Here is a 20,369-nt window from a genome sequence, read left to right as displayed (position 1 = left end):
GGACCGAGAAGCAAGGCACAAGCACAGCGCCAGTGTTTCTCCGTGCTGTGTGTAGTACACAAGCAGCAGAACTAACCACCACAAGCAGAACTAACCACCACAACCAGTGGATGGTCATGAAACGTGCACAGCAAACACTCCACAACGGCATGAGCGTGTGAAACCTAACAGTTCGAGAGAAAACCGCTTTCACAGCCATTGTACTACTTCAAAGTATTACAAAGTTGACATGCATACACATCTACAGGCAGCTATAGCATCAGCGAATGTAGCAAAACTATTGTCCCAGCTAGAGGGGCCTAGGTAAAATCCCCCAGTCAACAGGGAGTGCACTAAAAATTCATTGTCGGGCCTGGTTCACTTAAAATCTGGTTATACTGCACGAACAATAAAAAACAGAGTAAACCGTATCGAAAGCCTGTGTGAAATCGGTGTAGAGCAAGGTCATTCATCTTCTCGCAATGACCGCATGGCCACAGGCAGCACACTGTCGTATGATGGAAGGCGTCGTATTGTAGAATGAAAAGGTCAGCCTGGCACAGGCAGCAGTGAATTGACTCACATCTGCTACTGGAAAGGATGAGAAACTAGAGAATGGGTGCACCTAAGAGCACACACACGCACACATCAACTGTGCTTCAGCTTGCCCTTAGCTTTAGCAGCCGCGGAACGTTCATCCGTGTCTTCGGGCTCTAAAACAGCACCATCCGCGACAACACCGCTACCGTCTTCATCCTCGTCCTCCTCGTGTATACGGCCACTGCTCTCATCGTTGTAGAAGCCACCGGGTGTCTCTCGTCGCAGCTGATCCCGCTCTATCTGGGCAGAGGCCAGCGCATTGGCTTTCTCCGGGTCCGGCGAGAGCAGCACCATGGCACAGAAGGCAAGCGAGGCGAACATGACAATTCCGGACATAATGACCACCCAGGGTGACGTCTCATACACATCCTGGAAACATGCCAAACACAAAAGAGAACAATAAAATAGTTCAATTCGCGGCCTTGAATAAATCACTACGCAGGAGGACCAACGTAAGAACTTGGAGAGAGTAGGAGTGAATAGGAAAGAGAGAGAGAGAGAGAGAGAGAGAGAGAGAGAGAGAGATGGGGAGAGAGTAACGTTGCTACAGTAATTACCAGTACAGTCAGACCTCGCTTATCCAATCCTCTTTCATCCGGATCCCTCGCCATCCGGAAGAAAATCGTTGGTCACAGATTGCCATGCATACATACAGTATGTGACTGTGTGTTCGATTATCCGGTTCCTTCGCCTATCCGGATATTTTTTTTGTGGAAAACTGATGTGTGCGGTTAAGCGATGTCTGACTGTATCGGGGTTATGAGCTTTGGGAGGTCAAGTCTTAAAAGGAGATACATGTGCATTATATGTACAACAAGAGTGAAACTGGTGCCATGGTGTGAGCCTCGCAGGCACCTTGCCAACTTATCAAATCACGCAAAGAAAACTCACCATAACCATCTCCACCATCAGCCACAGCATCTACAAGTGCACACGGAAAAACAAAAAAATCACACTGACATAAGGTAGTGTAGAGAACAAACCCCTGTGGTTGACAAGCGAATAGGAGTAAACACAGTGAAACCTGGCCTAACCGGACACCCTTGATGCAGCGCAAACTGTCCTGATATGCCAGGATTGCGCTTGACCCAGGGATACATGTTCGATCCACGGCACATTGGTGCATGAAAGTGTGTTCAGTCAATACAGGAGTCCGCTTGGTACAGGGTCCAGCAAACACAGAGTTTACTGCAGAAGGGAAGCATTGTTATCAACTGCACACGGTTACGTGCGTACGCGGCAGGAAATTGCAGTGCAGTGATTGTGGCTGTGTACAGTGCTGCACATTCCACATTTCAACGGTGAATGTTGTGCACTGCAGCATTGCAGAAGGCAATGCACTGCATATCGGGAGCAATGTAACAATTATGTTGCAACGTTGTGCATTGCTTGGGTGTGCCAAGAGAATAGAAGCGAGTTGGGAGGGGCCGGAAGAACTCTAGTTTTAGCACTGCCAGTCCATCAACAACACTCCACTGAACTGCTCTCTGTACTGCATTGGAAAACGTTGTGTTTTTGTCTCTTTCCCCTCTCTTCCGATTGCCAGTTAGGTGTAGAACGTCAGTACCGTTGGTCAGTGTCGTACAATGTTATCGCATGAGCTGATTGTAAAGTAACTGGTGGTGTTACTGGATATTATAACGTAACTTGTAGCTCTTTGGTCCTCTTTCTTCTTATAGTTTTTTTTTTCAGTCTCGGACTTTTTCCGAATGAATTGGCCACACATTGATAAGATAGCAGTGCTCTTCACAAGCACACCATTTCCTTGCTACATGTACTAGTACAGTCGTCCCTCTCTAATCCAGCACTTTATAAACCAGCACCCTCGATAAACCAGCACAATTTTCAGTAGCCAAAATGTCCTCCTCATGCACATTCCAGCAGTAAATCCGATTTGTCAATCCAGCAGATTTTCCGTGGCACAAATGGTGCCGGATTATAGAGGGACCACTGTACTGTCATTCTTACCCGATAGAAACGGCGCGTGAAATATTCCCCACCGGACGCCTGCAACCAAGCACACAAGCACGTTGAAAACAGCATGACCAGATTCGTCAGCGCAGCAGTATAGTAGGAAAGCACACAAGATGGTAATGAAGACCGGTGCCAGTCACAGGGACGGCTAAAATCTGAATCACTGCATTGATGTTTCATTAGGCCTGCGAGGTAGTTAGGACAGCAATGGCAAGCTAGTACTGTTCTTTGGGTGGAACGCATGCCGCCAATACAAGGAGGAGCTACATACTGTACTAACACACTGAAAGTCACATCAAAATTAGCTCCTGAAAAGTGCACAGTGCTACATGGCCGCAGTGCACAGACTTCTACTCATCCATGCACTCCGAGAGAGAGAGGCTCGTCACAAACACAGTCCAAGCCCATAATAGACTTACAGGAATTTCTCCACTCTTGATCGCCCCAAGGAAGTTTTCCACGTCCTCCTGCGTAACGTCATCAAAGGATTCCTTGTCCTGGAGCATACGTACAAACATTGCAGAGCAAAACATGAAGTAGAGCCGATGGCAATCTCAAGAACAGCCCCATATTACCATGATGCAGAAATGAGCACAGCAATTGAGTGGATACTGCAGCAGCAAAAATGCACATGCACACCCACACGGCTTCTGGTGAACAATCCCATGGCATTATTGTCACACACACACACACACACACACACACACACACACACACACACACACACACACACACACACACACACACACACACACACACACCAAGAGCAACAACACTTCCCCCGTCACAGCCACGACAACACGACAACAACACAAATCACCAACCGTCTTAAAGATCCAGTACGTTCTTGTCTCAAAGTCCCAAGCGACAATGGCAGGCTTGGAAATATATCTGTTGAAAAGAGCAAAACGCACCGACACATGTCATACCCTATACAATACACTGATTGTATATGAGTTCACAGTCACGGTCATCGATACTGCACAAACCAGCATAAGAAGTCCGGAAAACGTGCGTCTGCTTTTAGATGTCCACGTTCAGAATAGTCCACCCAACATGTAACACGTGCTGTTTTTAGTACACACGCTTGGAAGGGAAAAGAAAGCTGAGAGCGATGTGTTCATGTACAGTTTGGGGTTACATTTTCGGATTGTTTCTAGCGGTTTCCTCCAGTTGACCGATCGTGACTTGAAAGGAGTTTCATGACTGCACCACTGCTCATAGTTTAATATATACGGGGGGGGGGGGGGGGGGGGGGGGGGGTGGACTTGCTAATGATTCCAGCACACAAACCAGACTCGTAAGTTGCAACAATGAACATACAAGATGGCCTGATGAGATTGCACAGCGGGTATCACCAGGATAATGCAGACAAGCATCGGAACACTACAATCAGTGACAAAAGTCATGCATGCCAATGACCCAGATGAAGCCTCTAACTTACTCTAGTAGCATTCTCCGCAGCAGTGTTACTTCATCTGTTGTAGCAAAATAGAAGTCACTGCAGTAGACAGAAAAAGAAAAATTAATAAGATCATCTCACAGCAGAAAAGGTACCCAGAAAAGTGCCACACAATTATTACAAGTACACAACACGCAAACTGGTGAAGACACTGTGAGCCACAATACTAAAATAATATAGCAGTATAAAAAAATTAAAAAAATGAAGTGGAAAACAGAACAATTTCTCTGTCACTACTCAGAGAACTAACTCCGTTTGTCACTGGATCTTTGTGACCAGCAGTCAAAGTTGTTCTGCTTTTTTCAAAGCACATGAAAAGTTGTAATCCTGTGTCCACGTCATGCCTTTGGCTCAGTACAATGTTCATGGCCATAACCAATCTGAATCAAGCTGCATAAGAACGCTTCTCCTTACCCGTAGAATTTCAAGCCGTAAGCAATGAAACGAACGTAGTCTGCAAGCCTGGAAATGGAAATCAAACACACAACAACAAGAAAGCAATCTTAGTCAGGGTATCTGAGCACGAAGTACAACACATCCGCACACGGGGGGAGATACAAAGTTAGAATCCAATGAGAACACGTATGTGCACTACGTTGTAATACAGTAGCCAAGTCGCGAGTACCAGCACCAGTCATAACGAAAGACAAATCGGCTGAGTCAGGGGCGTCAGGTCTTGCAATAGGCAAACAAAACTAACACGGTCTGTTTCTGAGTGCCCAAACACAAGCATACTACTTGGTCCGGCTCATCGCAATTGTCGCTTATCTCCCACGCACTTTTTGACAGGTAAAACCCAGTCCAATCACGATATCTAACTTACTTTTGCCTGGGAGGTTGTGATGGCAAGATCAAATGAGGCACCAAAGAAAAATGATCGCGACTAGCGCTTCGAATCGCGATGTTTTCAACTTTTTGGGAAGTGGGAATCTGGCCATTCACTGTCTGTGTTGCCGAAATATCTGCCAAACGCCAAGCGCAGCGACCCGAAGACCAGAACTGTAGCAGGGGCAGCTGACATCCTGGAGAGCGTGACAGGCACGCGTGCACGGCAGAGGAGTATGAGCGTCATGCTGCAGAAGAAAGGTGTTTTCGATCCGGCGTGCATGCGAGGGACGTTTTGGTTGTTCCTTCGTGGACCTGGCGGCAGCATTACAAGAGTCATGGTCAGAGTATCCAGCGGAGCGTATGACAGCTGTCTGAAGAGGCCTGTATGCCTCATTCGAAGGCTTTGTTGAAACACACTGTGGTGACACACAGGTCACACTGCCCATGGTTCCATGGTTCCTTCAAGCACCGAAGTGACAGCCACAACTTTTCCTTTCCCATTGCCGCCATTCGACAAGCTGGGAAAGCAAGAGATACTCTACCAGTCTACGCCAGCAGCTAGACACCAGCAATTTAATGGCAGCTCATGTAACGGCGGCAGGTCGAGTGATGGAGAGTTGAATGAACTCTGGACCTGTAAGAGTGTGAGTGCAAGAACGCGCTCCTTCGCTGATTTATTTTGTGCATTTTGCTTACCTTGCTTCCCTTCTATGACTCGCTTCACCTGATTCTATTGCTGAAATGTTTTCTTGTGGCGGAGAGTATTCATGTATCATGCTTCCTCACTATGCCTATTGGAAATTTCACAGAGCGGTAGCAAAACTCCTATTCTTAGTGGCGATAGATAAGCGACAATTGCGATGAGCCGGACCAAGTAGTAAGTCTCACAAGGTGCTTGCAGTATCAGATAGAAACAGAGAAGGTGGCTGAGCCACCAGTGCAGCAGCAGTGCAACTTACTTCTGCTCTTTGCTGGTCCTGATCTTGCCAATTAGTGTCACAACCACTGGTCGTTCTGTTAGAAAGCACACACACACACACACACACACACACACACACACACACACACACACACACACACACACACCGTACACAATAGAAAAGAAGTTCTATTCTTCAAGCTCTAACGGACAGTTAGAGTTCATTTAGAGTACATGCATATGCCACTGTCAGACAAGAATGTTTGAAGTATGAGCACTGTCACTAGGGCTCAATCAATGCACCCAAAGAAAGCAGTCTATTGGTACAGAATGTAGTTAAAATACCTCATTTCTATTGAAAGTATTCGGAAAAGAAAGATATGAACGCTCTTGTACACTTACTGGTGTGGATATAGTCATAGATACCAAACTGGTCCAGGTGAGGACACAGAGGGTATCTAATGGAATACACAACATGCACAGACACCACACACACACACACATGTACGCATACATGCACACACACACACACACACACACACACACACACACACACACACACACACACGGATTATATAGACTGCTCACACACTTCACAGTACATACGCAGTGAAAACCTGTCAAGGCAACCACTCCGACAAGGTGAGCACCTGTTTCAGGGGACCACTGCAACTACATGTAGAACCACGGTGTGCTATTTCCAGTCAAATGACACTGGATAAAGAGACCGCCTATACACCTCAACCATATTGTCAATTATTTTGAAGGTCCATGGAGCGGGCAACCTATAATTGTAGACAGGTTTCACAGAACATACTACTTTTTTTTTTGTAGTACTTGATTCAGTGAAAGCCATACATGCTTGGGTGCGTGAGTAATATTGATACAGAGTACAGTACGGATCGGCTATAGCGTTGGTGTTTGATTTTCGTGAAAATATCACTATAGGCGATATGCATACTTAGGTATGCCTGACACATGCGTGTATGGTGTCATTCGAATCAGTGCAGCGTGCAGAACTAGAAGCGTGCTGTGCATGTGACTGTGCAGTACGCGCAGTGCAGAGCTACTTCCTGCAGAAACAAAAACTTCGTGACTTTTTGACATGAGTTTTCAAGGAGTTGCTGTGCTCAACAAATGTGTTCTTTTGGAAGAGAAACACTTCAACACATTCAATCGACATATCAACAATATCTACAGGATCGATTAGTGGGAGTGGAGTCTCAGTCTGGGTCGCCATCGCTCGACTCATCACCGCTGAAACTGTTCCAAGTGGTAGGTCGATCGACGCGTGATGTCGTATGTCACGGAGAAGCTTCTCCGCGTCCCTGATCGTCTTCGCTGTTACCTGAATGCCTTCTCCAACATCTCGGCGGAGACCACGGTAGCGCTTCAGCGCTGGTACATGTACTCATTACTGCCTCAGCTCTCGCTCGAGGATGCCCCGGAACAACAAGCACAGCCAACGCCAAACATTTCGAATTTCCTCCGAGGGATATCATAGTCGTACCAGCGCTTCCTGACTGCCGCGATCAGATCTCGCCATGTACGATGTATAATTTTTTATGATCATCACTATAGCCGATGAAAAATGTATGCAATAAAATCATTTTGACAAAGAAATCGTATCATTATAGCCGATATATTACTATAGCCGACCCGATATGTACATGAAGGGGTGGTTTACGAAAATGAATTTGAGAATACGATCACTATAAGAGGTGTATTACTATAGCCGATCCGCACTGTACTTGGATCAAACACACAAGCCCCCCTCCCAACACACACACTTGCTCATGACCCTACTAGTACATGACATGCAAGATATAGGAGACTGAGTACTGCTGTACCTTTCAGCCTGGACCCACTCTTCGATGGCCTCTTGAGTGAGATTCTTGTTGTCATAGACTACAGACCTGCCATCTCTGTACACTGCCAGGCTGGGAGTTGCCTTCAAGTCCAGTTTCTAACAATAAAAATCAGAAGAGAGAAAATAATAGTATCATACGTGAACACTAAAAATGCTGTAGCATGTAGGAAGACGACACGAGACCATAGCGCCGAAAGCGATGCATGCTTTGACCCTGGAGTCGGAAGTTGTGCGTAATTTGCGATCTATGCAACACAAGGTCGTGATCTGCTGACGCCAAATGCGGTCCAAGCCAGGAATATTAAACGTGAGCATGCATAAATCAGCCCTGCTAAAAAAATTCACGGTTCGCGTGAGACTCGGCTAGAGACCGAGTTTTCCGCATCCGTAGGAACACCACCACCCTCAAGGATCAAGGCTAAAGAGCATACATACGTCAGCCCTGCCAAAGGGCTACAGGAATGGGCAACCCAGGAGCAAGACCAGTATTGCTTAGAGCTCCAGACACGCGTGTTATCTCTCTACATGCCATGACTCCCTGATGAACACATTACGGTTGATCCAGAGTGACTGGGGTATGTTGTGCATGTTATGCCCTGAAATGTATGGGTCAAAGATGAAAATCGGTCATCGTCCAAGTACATAGAAGAATGCCGGCAACAGTATTCGGCAGAAGGCAGGAGGATTTGCGAATACGCAACGAGCAGTGTGTGTGTGTGTGTGTGTGTGTGTGTGTGTGTGTGTGTGTGTGTGTGTGTGTGTGTGTGTGTGTGTGTGTGAGCTGTAATACACTGGAAATGTGCTGTGTTAAGATGTAGACAGTAGCCACATGAGAGTGTAGCGCATGCATTACAATTGGCAGCATAGCCATGTGCAGCAAACAACAGATCATATGGGAAGCAGATTTGCCATCAAGCTAATGCACCCATACCTCGTGTACATCCTTCGAGGATGTCTCAAAAAAGTTTGCTTGCATACGCATGTTGCTGGCCACCTTCTGGTATCGCGTCTGAGACGAGATGGGAAAAGAACAAGGAACAGAAGCCAGAGTGTCAATCAGCATACCATCTGCCATATTCTGGTAACTGGAAGGGGGATAGAGAAAGAGAAAGGGAGAGAGAGACGGAGACAGCCAGAAAGAGAGAGAGAGAGAGAGAGAGAGAGAGAGAGAGAGAGAGAGAGAGAGAGAGAGAGAGAGAGAGAGAGACAGAGAGAGACAGAGACGGAGACGGAGAGACACAGAGAAGAGAGAGGGAGAGAGACAGAAAGAGAGACAAGAGACCACCAAAATCGTGGGAGCCACAATCATAATTTGATGTGACCTTACCCTGAGTTGGGAGCTCCTGCCAGCACTGAAGGACAATATGAAGAACACTTCCTGCGACTTCTCCACAGATTTCAATGATGGTAGGTTAGCCACACTACCGACAGGAGGACTAACGTGAACCAAAAGATCAAACACACGACACATACCAGACGTAAGATATTTCTCCATACAGCTTATCTAAGATAATGGCAATGATTATTCGGTACTGTCCTATCCCGGCCCGGGTATCCGAACACATCCGGACAGGATGTTTTGAAGGTGTGTTCCAGCAATCCACACATAATCTAAATCAGTCTTATATTCAGAGGGTGATACCCAGATATTGTCTCTAGTTCAATGTGTACCCTTATTCCTAGCAATTAGAGCAGGTGTGGTAGTACCTACAGCCAAACCTCTTCAAAAGGAACACCAAAGGGCCGATGGTACTTGTTTTCAACAACAGGAGTGCTTCTAATCCATACAATATTATATCCCCAGTGAATACACAGTGATTCATCCAATAGAACCCGAAAACCCACAACTTGCGGGCACAAGACTACCTGCAGGACTGCCTGCCAAGGCAAAATTGTACAGTGTGATGTACAAAATGTACCGGCAGGCTTTGCATTGGATACTCAAGGTACATGTACGAGTATTCGGATAGTCGGGGTAGGGCTGTAATCAGTGAATAACTGGAAGAAGTCAGCCAGAACCGTCAGAGATATTCCAGAGGAGAAAGGGAGGATTGGAGTAGAATGTGAGATGCACCTCTCCTTGTATCAATAACAAGACACCTGGCAGCAAGACTCACTTCATGACACGCCGGACAAACTCCAGAATGGACTCAGAATCTCTCTTTCCATCGTAGTCAAACACTTCACCATCGTGGAACCTAGCAAGACAGAAAGCAAAATCAGGGCAGCGACGACTGGTGAGTGGCCCAACAAGGTAGCACGCCATAGACGCTCAGTACTGAACTAAACAGGAGTGAAGAACTGCCTAGTACTGCTAGTTGTGCAGCACTAGGTTGTATTCCACACTGGCACATGCGCTACTAGTAAGCTATCATGACATCAGTGCTGCTGTGCTTTTGCTTGCCAACCGCATCGGCTCTGTATGAGGATCTGCTCAACTGCATCAATGAGAACAGACTCGATCTGCGGACAGAAGTGATTCTTGCTTTATGGACTCGTAAGCGCAACACAGAGAAAATGAGGCCGAACCTGAGAGCAATGAAAAATAAATGATCCAAAGCCAGATTTAAACCAGGCCCAATGAGAACAGAGATGCACAGAATCAGTACTAATACTAATAGAGTATAACTGTGACCATGGTGTGAGAGTGTCGCAATGGTGGCGTGACAAGTTAAATGTGAGAGTGTCGCAATGGTGTGTTTATTTTGCCCGTAAAAGAGGCTGTCCTGTCACACTGGTGGTGTTACAAGTGTCAGCATGGTATAAAGTGCAGTTCTAGTGCTGAACATCAACCCCCGAACTCACATCTTTATAGTTGGCATACCTTCCACTTTGTGATGTTCACCCACAGCTGTGATGAAAGCACAAACCAACAACAATAGGCGTTCAAGGGCAGGTAACACGTAACAGTCGTGGGAACACACTGCATGATTGTTGAGACTGTGGGAACACACTGCATGGTTGTTGAGACTGTTGGAACACACTGCATGATTGTTGAGACTGTGGAAAAATGGGATAACGGGTGTGTTGGAGTTTTAACTTTTCACCATGATGCACACTTGGGCATAAACATTATCGTGCGGATGGAATTTTCCATGCAAAACTATGTCCATCACTGGATGCTGGGGATATTTGGAATTGTCAAGGTGATCCAAAGCAGCAGGTGATGAAAACCAGCCAAGTTCCTATACCAGTGCATCTTAGTTCAAAAATAGTCCACAACACACTGCAATTATGAAACAAGAACATTGGCTAGCATCAGGGAGTAGTAAAATACCAGTATTTTTACTACTCCCTGGTTTGCATCACTGTCTAGTTCTAAGCATAGCATAGCATACAGGGGTACTTGGTCAGGTCCACTCTCGCCACGTGGACAGGTGTAGGAGCTAGGTGCTTTGCCGTCGCTTCCCATGCCGGCTTCATCTTCTCACAGTATGCACACCACGGCGCGTAGAACTGCAAGCAGCAGAAAACAAACAAGAATACAGACGCCAGCAGCAGGGTGGGTGATCTAAAAGTACAACCACAGCTAACAAGACAGCAGCCATATCAGTTCAAAACGTCTAACACGATAGCCCCGTAGCACTACTGCCGCTGCCACGTGTTCACATTCACAAGACAGGATCAAATAAATGTGTAAACTGTATGCTAGGGAGTGCCCTACATATACGCAAGAGTACCAGTATGTGACGTGAACAACTCACAACCCCAACACTGGTGTGCAGCGCAAAAAAATTCAAAAATCACAGAAAACGTAGGGGGGGGGGGGGGGGGGTAAATAGCCAAAATTCACGGAAAAATGCGGCCGCGGAATCGGGATTTAACCGATGTGTGGTCCGCAGTGATATGTGGGTGGGAGCATTTACATACTCGTGGGATTTGTTATGGTGGCTGGTGCAGACTTAGCATTATCATGTGGATACTGGCTGCGTGTGCAAGACACTACTGACACTACCGACTAGAACTCTCTGCAGGACACACTGGCACTTCAACTCTCCACATGACACACTGGCACTTCAACTCTCCACATGACACACTGGCACTTCAACTCTCCACATGACACGTCAACACTAGAACTCTGACAGAACAGGTGATCATTCGGCAAGGTAGATATTCGTAATTTAAATTTACAATACTTCGGAGGACTATTAACTACCTACCATGACAATCCATGAGCAGGTGATCATTCAGCAAAGTAGCCATTCGCAATTTTAATTTACAATACTTCGGAGGACTACTAAGTATTAACTACCTACCATGACAATCCATGAGCCTCCATGCTTATAGACCTTTTCATCATTTAATCTACACACAATAGAAACAGAAAATGCACATAATCATTTGGACTCTCCAAATGGACTGTGTTCAAGCAAGTAATGTGTGTGTGTGTGTATGTGTGTGTGTCAACCCGAACAGCAGCCCGCATGCGGTTGATGGTGATGTGTCTGGGAGCATCTCGGTTGAGAATGGTTTGCGGCAAGGGTGCGTTATGGCCCCACTGTTGTTTAACCTGTACTTTGGTCTTGTGTTGGAAACATGGCGTTCAGCTATAGCAGCAGCTGGTGTTAACGGTGTGTCCCTGATATCTTCAATCCATGGAAGTGGCAATCTATTTCCCAAGCGAACCCGTCAAACTGGCACGACATCGGTCAACGACCTGGAGTTTGCGGATGATGCAGCACTACTTGCACCATCCCGTGAGTCAGCTCAATTGGCTTTGGAGCTGTTCAGCAACGTTGCTTCTTCCTTCGGCTTGACTCTGAATACAGCGAAGACCAAGTTCATGGCCGTTGGTGCAAATTTATCATGTGCTGACCGCCTTCCGCTCTTTGTTGGTCCGGAGGAGATCGAAAGTGTCAATTCCTTCGTGTATCTTGGCTCTGTGATAACTGCTGACACCCGCTCATCTGCAGATGTGGCCAGAAGACTCGGTAAGGCAGTGGCAGCTTTCGACCTTATGCGCCGTGTCTTTCTTGACCGAAACCTTTCCATCGCCACCAAGCGCCATCTTTACGATGTTAGCGTTCTGTCCACATTGCTCTATGCCTGTGAGTGCTGGACTTCGCTGAAGAGAGACATGGTTGCCATCAACAACTTCCACCCGGCTCAATCAACAGCTGCAGCATGTCAACAACCAGGAGGTGCGAAGACGCTGGGGTGATATGGCACTGCCATCTGATACCGTCAGACACCGCCGTCTGCAGTGGCTTGGGCATGTCGCCAGAATGCCAGACAACCGGCTTCCGAAGCTGATACTGTTTAGCTTCTTCTCAGATCCACGCCCAGCCTGTGGGCCACGACTGCGATGGAAAGACCTCGTCGCACGTGATCTTCGTTTCGGTGGCATAGCAGACTGGCTCACTTTGGCCCAGGATCACCCAGCATGGCGCGAGGCAATTGCCAAGACTCCGGATGATCTCGTGGAGTGCAATAACAACAAAGTCACCTGCAAGGTTTGCAACCGATCATTCACTGCTCGTGGGATTCACCGTCACAAGTGCTCAGCTGTACGGTCCTTACCTGTTGCCCAGCAGCCTGGGGCCTGTCACTGTGGAGTTTGTGACCGCAGGTTTCAAAGTGCTGGCGGTTTTGCAGTTCATCGTTGTGTGGAGCGTCAGACATCTGACGAAATACCAGCTGTTCCAACGAGATGCAGCCTGAATTCGGACTGCTGCCAGCACCATTGCTCGACCTGTGATCGCTGCATGAAGAGTCAGGCTCGTTTTAACCGCCATAATTGTACTCGAGGCAAACGACTGCAAAAGGGCCAGAGGACTAATCTGCCCATTCAATGCAGCCTATGTAGCGAACGATTCTCCCGCCCGCAGGACCTCACCCGCCACCGAAGACAGAAACACTGTGTGTAGAACGGTCCCCTTTCACCTCAATAAATGACAATTACTCTCCTTGTTTCTGTTCCTTTCTCGCTGTTGTCTCCGGCTTCTGGGAGCGACGTGGCCATTTTGTGGCAGTTGTACATAGTAGTGTGTGTGTGTGTGTGTGTGTGTGTGTGTGTGCGTGTGGTGTGTGTGTGTGCGTGTGTGTGTACGTGTGTGTGTGTGGTGTGTGTGCGTGTGTGCGTGTGTGTGTGTGGTGTGTGTGTGCGTGCGTGTGTGTGTGTGTGTGTGTGTGTGTGTGTGTGTGTGTGTGTGTGTGTGTGTGTGTGTGTATTGAAGATGCTGATGCTTCTAGTCGAGAAGGAATGCACTCTTTGTTTAGATAGCATACAAACAAAGAAAGGTAATCTTCACCTGTTCCAAAAACCATTCGAGAAGCCAACATCAAAATGTTCAACAAATTACCTTTCGTCCAAGTCGATGACTTTTCCGGATGCGACACAAACCACTACAGAAAAAGAGAGAAAAACAATATGATCTAGACCCAACCCCATACCCGGCTACCACCTCATCCTAAGATGGAAGTTGAGGTAGTAGTCACAAAACAATTCGAACACAAATACCCTAGTCTTCGGATTTGCTTACACAAACTTAGGAGAACGAAACGATTATCCATTTTCACAGACTGCTCGAAAACTAACACACTTCGCTACCAACGAATCCTTTACTGCCTTCTCTCTCTATAATGACAAAGAAACGACGAGCTACATGCAGAAAACCATTCTTGCTGATATGATCAAGACGTGAAAAGTCCAAACACGAAACACTCATTGAGAATCTCTGCCCAACTTCAAGTCAAGAGTCACATCCGGCGAACGAGCCACTCAAACCAAAAAACCAAACAAATCTCATCAAATGAATGACATCATGTACAGCAGAGGCACATGCTTGGTGGTTCTCCATTCTGCAGCACATGGGAGCATTTTCCGCATGCTCATTTCTCCAGAAACGCGTTTTTGAGAGCGATTACTTTTGAACCCGCTCGGACAAGGGCCCTCGCGCATGCGTCCTGAAGTACGACGGCCATCTTCCCGATCGATCTCTTTCTCAGCGTCCCTTCTGCAGGTGGACGAGGTGAGTTTGTTTTGGCGAGAAATCTTTTTGGAGGACGAACTGTAGCTTTCTGCAGCTGTTAGTTCATAGCTTGGATGTATTGGAGGTGGTTCCTGTGGATTTGAAGGTAACTTGGGTTTGGTTTGGTGCGATATCTTCAATATCTTTGTTCAGCAGCAATAAACCGGCAAGATGGTGAATAATATCATCCCAAATGCCCATTTCCATAAGGATTGGGACAAGCGGGTTAAATGCTGGTTTGACCAACCCGGCCGTAAGAGCCGTAGACGCCAGGCTCGTGAGAAGAAGGCACTGAGGGTTGCCCCAAGGCCTGTTGCTGGATCTCTGCGCCCTGTCGTACGTTGCCAGACTTTCAAGTACAACACGAAAGTCAGAGCTGGCCGTGGCTTCACTTTGGAGGAGCTGAAGGTGTGTTTCATGTGTGCTATGCTTTGGTCATAGTCGACGTAGTGAGCTGCTGAAAATCACAAGCTGGCTGTGGACATCATTTGAAAATACCAGTTACCAAACGTTGTCGATGAGAAACCCACAAAATATTTATTTTGTGAACAAAACATTTTGACACATTTCAACAACAGGACATGGCACATGAGTGAATAGTGAAAATGTAGCGTTACACGTGCCCTGCAAGATAATCGTGGTACGCAATCATTAATTAAGTGGACCAGGCCAACCCTCCACTGTTGTTGCTGTGCGGTGAGCAGTGTAGACATCGTGCGTCGCAGCGTTATCATGCACGAAGCTTCTGTAGTTGAGCTGTTGCTGGCAGTAAGCTTCATGCACTCATTACCAGTAGGATAGATAGATTGCAAACATTGTATGTTTTGGAATATCAATATCGAACAATTCCTAGGCTTATTCGCTGTAGTCTTAGTGTTTGCCGGCTTGTACTTCTAGCCAAATGTACGTGTTGGTTTACGTTGAACATCAAAGTCACGGTATGATATGCCTTTTGGCGTGCTTTGCTCTCTGTGTTGTGTGCATTGTTTGTATTCAGGCTGCTGGCATCTCCCGCAAGGTTGCTCCCACCATTGGCATCACTGTTGACCACAGACGCCGCAACCGATCCTCAGAGTCTCTCCAGGCCAATGTACAGCGCCTTAAGGAGTACAGATCCAAGTTGATCGTCTTCCCACGCAAGTTGAGCAAGCCTAAGCGTGGTGACAGCGATGTAAGTTTGAATTATTGTTTTGGTGCTCACTGTGGATATGACATCGATGCTGTTCTTTGGATATATTCCTTTGTTGTATTCTAGCAGTGTATCGTTGAACTGTTGTGTGCATTTTAAACTCTTTTTCTTCTGTAGTGCTGCCTTTATTACTTTGTTGCATATCTGGGACATGTGCAATTTTTATCACTTCCATCGGTTGCTAAAAAGACAGCGGCTGAAAGTCGTGCTTGTACATTTGTACTCTCCTGACAAAGAGCTTATCCTTGCTAACAGCTATGCTGTTTTGTCTGTTTCACTTACTGCACTGTGTGTGTCATCTAAATTGTAATTTCACTTGTTTTCTATCTATTTGCTCTCTCAGGCTGCTGAGCTGAAGGTTGCTTCCCAGTTGGCTGGACCCATCCTGCCCATCCGACAGGTGCACCCAACCATCAAGGCCCGTGCCATCACTGACGAGGAGAAGACCACCTCCGTCTTCCGCTCCATGCGTATTGCTCGTGCCAATGCTCGTCTTGTCGGTGTCCGTGAGAAGCGTGCCCGTGAGGCTGCAGAGGCTGATGTGCTGAAGAAGAAGTAAACCTGGATAACCTTTACCATCTACACTCTCGTCCGAATAAACAATTGAAAAGGACTTTCTTGGTAGCTGCGTGTGATGGCAGACTGCACTCTTGTTGATTCAGGGTGCACAGTGCATATCGGATAGAAGTAATGAGACCTGTAGACAGTGTAGTGCATGTGGAGAAGGCCCAGGGATGCAACCCAGCAGGCTCAATCTAATCATTGTATGGGCCCGTCAAAGCTTGGGAGCCTGATCATGAGGTGCTTTGTAGGAGTGAGTGTGCAGACTGCAGAGTCTAGGGAGCATAATTATGTGGATTCTACATAACATGCAAATTTTGGGAAATAAAATTGTGGTGCTGACTGCAGCCTCCTTGATCTAATATCATTCCTAACATGTCTTGAACTGCCCCAAACTTTCGCCAAGTACCTTCCGTAGTATTTTCCCGTTCAGTTCAGAGTTACATACGGCACTGGTAATAGTCCTTATGCACATTGTACAGATGTACGAAGTTCTGTACTATGGCCGTAGGTGTGTACATACCCGGTTGGGTGTTCATTGTTTGCTATACATGCGCGTTTGACCCATTTAGCCTCACAATTCATGGCAAACGATCACTTTTCAAGCCTTCTTCACTTTGGGATTGAACTAACGACTAGCTAGATCTCTGCCGGAAAAAGATTTCGTATGAAATGCCTTCATGGCCCATTTCATAGTGGAAATAGCAGTAAACACAATAGGGTCCTGCACATTCAACACCCAACCGGGTCTACGGGATTCTACGGGATTTCGTGCATCTGTACAATGTGCATAAGGCCTATTTGGCACCTTTGTTTTTTTTTTCAGTGAGGAGAACCGTCATTGATGTGGAAAGGCCTGCTAGCATGCTGTAGAATTGCACCCAACAGAATTTATAGAGCTCCAGATCAGAATGTACTGTAAAAGCAGAAATTTTCGGCGGTGTAATATTTTCGGTATTCCAAAATCCAAAATCGGCGGTTCGGTAGAGGGAAATTTTCGGTAAAACCCGTTTTCCAGGCAAGTGTACTAGTACTAAATGTATACAGTACCGGTAGTACTGAAATTGTCGGCACCGAAGTTACCGAAAATTTCTGCTTTTACAGTACACAAGAGAAGCACACAAATCAGCAAATGCACTGGATGTGCACCCACAGATTTTCTCTTTATAGCAACGATAGCGGATCTGATTCTGATTGAAACAGATCAAGACAAGCGCCAGATAACTGTCTAATCCACACAACTGGCGAAGCCATGTGAATCGACCCCCTCCCCCCCCCCCCCCCCCCCCCAGAATGTACATACGGCACTGGTAATTTGGCACCTTTGTTTTTTTCAGTGAGGAGAACCGCCATTGATATGGAATGGCCTGCTAGCATGCTGTAGAATTGCACCCAACAGAATTTATAGGAGCTCCAGATCAGAATGTACAGTCACGTGCACACAAGGGAGTTTGGTAAGCTGACTCCCTGGACACCATGAGAACACAAACAGATGCTGGAAATTAAAAAGCCTTCCGGCCCCCATGGAAATGCTGGTCTTGGCCTTGGGTGTGTAACTCGAACAGAAGCCCGTTACCTGGTCATCTGGACACATACTTGTAATCATTCACAAGTACTGTACTTTACCCAAAGAGTCATGGGACTCTTTGTACAGGAGCACACTCGAACATGTCGTAAGATATGTACATGATTGTATGACTCTTCGAACCAAGAAATTTCAAGATAAAATTGGATGCCTAAGGATTCTACCCATGTTGAGCGAACACGGACGCAGCTATACCTAAGGAAACATGATATCAAATTATAGAAGTTTTACTTTTCGCCTAGAGGGAGGGACATGCTTGAAAATTTGTTGAATCTAGAGTGAAGTTCCCAGCAAAGAGACCATGTGCGAGTGTCAGAATAGTCCGATCACTTCTTCAGTTTCCACGTTTAGATCGATATCGTAGAAGCACGGACGGGTTGGCAGTCCTGGCATAGTTGTCATCTAGAACAACAACGACAAATCGTGAGAAATAAGAATAAAGATTTGAAACAACAACATAATCAGCAGCAGCAGCATGTGCAATTGGTGAGATTTAGTTCAGTTGGTGGCTGGCATCACCAGATGACAATAACCATGCTATAGGCTTCTCCACAACACACTCAATAGTTGATGTGAATAGTGCACAACTGAACAGCCTACATGCAAATCTACAGATTAAAAGCTGTACCGAGGGCACATGAATAACCAGAGCATGCAACTCCACCGGAGTGAGATGCAGCAAAGGTGAGTCATTGTGACCTACATAAACTAAACCAAACTTTGCTGGGCTCACCGACTCTCCCAGAGCCTGCACAACCTACAGTTGTGGTCAAAGGCCCAAAGAAAGCAGACCCGTGAGCCAAAAGTAACGCTGCATTTCCATTTCAATGATATCAAGCACGGTCCAAAAATCCATCCCAGAGCCGCAGGGGTCGCATGAGCTTTGGCGCTGCTTTTGGCTCACGGGTCGGATTTCTTTGGCCACGACTGTAGTTGATGTACTCTTGGCTGTATAACACGTTTATGCTGATAGTTGGCTGTTCAGTGCAAAGACTACACGGTTATGCTGATAGTTGGCTGTTCAGTGCAAAGACTAAGTGCATGTCTGGATCGAGTGGAGCGTATCACTTACAGTTCCAACAAGAGGGAACAGGAATCCAGCACCAACACTGGCACGGACATCTCTGATCGGCAGCGTGAATCCGGTCGGCGCGCCCTTACGCTCTGGCTGATGGGACAGCGAGAGATGGGTCTTTGCCATGCAGATTGGCAGGTTGGCGAAGCCCTGGGCAGAAATACAAAGGGAACAACAGGACAGTGCTGTATTTTAGAACTGAACTGGGACGCTACATAATCGAGTGTTCTGTGCGTGGGGTGGGGGGGAGGAGGATTGCGCCAGACCATGGCTTGATAATCAGCCCACAGAGAGTGTGCTGACGAAGAGGGTCACTGGTTGGAGTTAAACATCTGGAATTGCTTCCAGGATGGGTGGTGAATAGTTTGTATCTCAACTCATCGCTTCCATCAGCTTTGAATGTCTTGTACAGCTCGCAAGCAAACTCGTCGCACAGCATCACCAGGTCTTCAGGCATGTCAGAGAAGCAACCTAATCGCTGCATGGTAATGCAGGGTGCTACTTTGAAGTATTTGTTAGTGGAATGCGAAGCAGTTTTCGACTGAGGTTTCGCACGATGATCTGCTGGATTACAGGCTTTACGGCGCTGTGCCTTTTTTTGCGGATCTGGAGACTCATATTACACACAACGTGCGTAGCCATTCATCAGTTCGAACACTCAACCTGGGTACACTCAACCTAAACAAATTCTACCTACGAGGATATTGTTAAGAACGAAAAAGACTATCTGTGATTTCTTAATGCTGCATGGATGAGTGCACAAAGAACAAAACACTGTTGCCTGAAGATTGCCATCACACGAGTAAATCTGACACTGTGCACACAGCACAGATAACTAACCTGCTTTGTGTAGAGCTCCACTTTACGCGCGGCCTCCTCTTCCAGGGAGATGCCATCGGCACCGTAGATCTCACGAGCAATTATTTCGATCTTCTCCGCAATAGGCAACTACACAATGCACAGGTACAACAGTGAACAGAACAAGAGAGCAATCGAGGCTTATGCTTCCGTTCAGAGACATCATAGCTAAAGCACCTGTGGACTACTTCCGAGAACAATCAAACTTCTAGTATCCGGACCCACTGATCCGGGTTGTTCCACTAGCCAGATGGGCTCTGCATGATACGGTATGCTACATTGAGCTGTAACGGTCTCTGGGGTGACCAAGTGTGCGTGTATGTGATATTGTGAATATGAGTGCAAAGTTACAGTTCCTAGTTACGGATGAGATGCAGTCCCATGTACGCCGAGTAAGGAAACTTTTAGTGCACAAACGTAACACATCAATTGGAACCACAACGAGAAAGAGAAAGAAAGAGAGAGAGAGAGAGAGAGAGAGAGAGAGAGAGAGACACA

General features: G+C 46.7%; 3 protein-coding genes across 5 annotated transcripts in view; 1 reads left to right on the top strand and 2 right to left on the bottom strand.

Annotated features, from left to right (window-relative positions):
• Positions 1 to 150: 150 nt before the first annotated feature.
• On the bottom strand, positions 151 to 14,345 carry LOC135809184 (protein disulfide-isomerase TMX3-like). Its single transcript, XM_065322471.1, has 18 exons — positions 14,115 to 14,345; positions 13,935 to 13,977; positions 11,889 to 11,937; positions 10,971 to 11,088; positions 10,438 to 10,483; positions 9,750 to 9,830; positions 8,960 to 9,068; positions 8,564 to 8,641; positions 7,613 to 7,728; positions 6,165 to 6,220; positions 5,803 to 5,857; positions 4,430 to 4,477; positions 3,998 to 4,054; positions 3,378 to 3,444; positions 2,973 to 3,050; positions 2,548 to 2,586; positions 1,471 to 1,500; positions 151 to 948 (listed from the first exon to the last, which is right to left on the bottom strand). The coding sequence occupies exons 1-18, from the start codon at positions 14,143 to 14,145 to the stop codon at positions 628 to 630; spliced, it is 1,422 nt and encodes a 473-aa protein (XP_065178543.1). The 5' UTR covers positions 14,146 to 14,345; the 3' UTR covers positions 151 to 627.
• Positions 14,346 to 14,504: 159 nt separating this feature from the next.
• LOC135809183 (large ribosomal subunit protein eL13-like) lies at positions 14,505 to 16,405 on the top strand. Of its 2 annotated transcripts, none has more exons than XM_065322469.1 (4): positions 14,505 to 14,603; positions 14,757 to 15,011; positions 15,601 to 15,774; positions 16,136 to 16,405. In XM_065322469.1, exons 2-4 carry the CDS (start codon positions 14,775 to 14,777, stop codon positions 16,349 to 16,351), a joined length of 627 nt encoding a protein of 208 aa, XP_065178541.1. In that variant the 5' UTR covers positions 14,505 to 14,603; positions 14,757 to 14,774; the 3' UTR covers positions 16,352 to 16,405. The 2 variants fall into 2 exon arrangements, with proteins under 2 accessions (XP_065178541.1, XP_065178542.1); XM_065322470.1 differs by having other exon boundaries at positions 14,542 to 14,603; positions 14,760 to 15,011.
• A 1,622-nt stretch (positions 16,406 to 18,027) lies between these two features.
• Positions 18,028 to 20,369, bottom strand: part of LOC135809182 (C-1-tetrahydrofolate synthase, cytoplasmic-like) — a 25,640-nt gene continuing 23,298 nt past the window's right edge. For both annotated transcript variants that reach the window (XM_065322467.1, XM_065322468.1), the window contains 3 exons: positions 19,854 to 19,961; positions 19,011 to 19,163; positions 18,028 to 18,340 (listed from right to left, as the gene is read on the bottom strand). In XM_065322467.1, coding sequence (XP_065178539.1) covers positions 18,251 to 18,340; positions 19,011 to 19,163; positions 19,854 to 19,961 — 351 coding nt within the window. In that variant the 3' untranslated portion in view covers positions 18,028 to 18,250. The remainder of the gene's footprint in view (positions 18,341 to 19,010; positions 19,164 to 19,853; positions 19,962 to 20,369) is intronic.

Source organism: Sycon ciliatum, chromosome 2 (genome assembly GCF_964019385.1).
Source record: "Sycon ciliatum chromosome 2, ocSycCili1.1, whole genome shotgun sequence".
Taxonomy (NCBI): Eukaryota; Metazoa; Porifera; class Calcarea; order Leucosolenida; family Sycettidae; genus Sycon; species Sycon ciliatum.
Note: the sequence above shows the minus strand (reverse complement) of the source record. Positions and strands in the feature narration are given on the sequence as shown.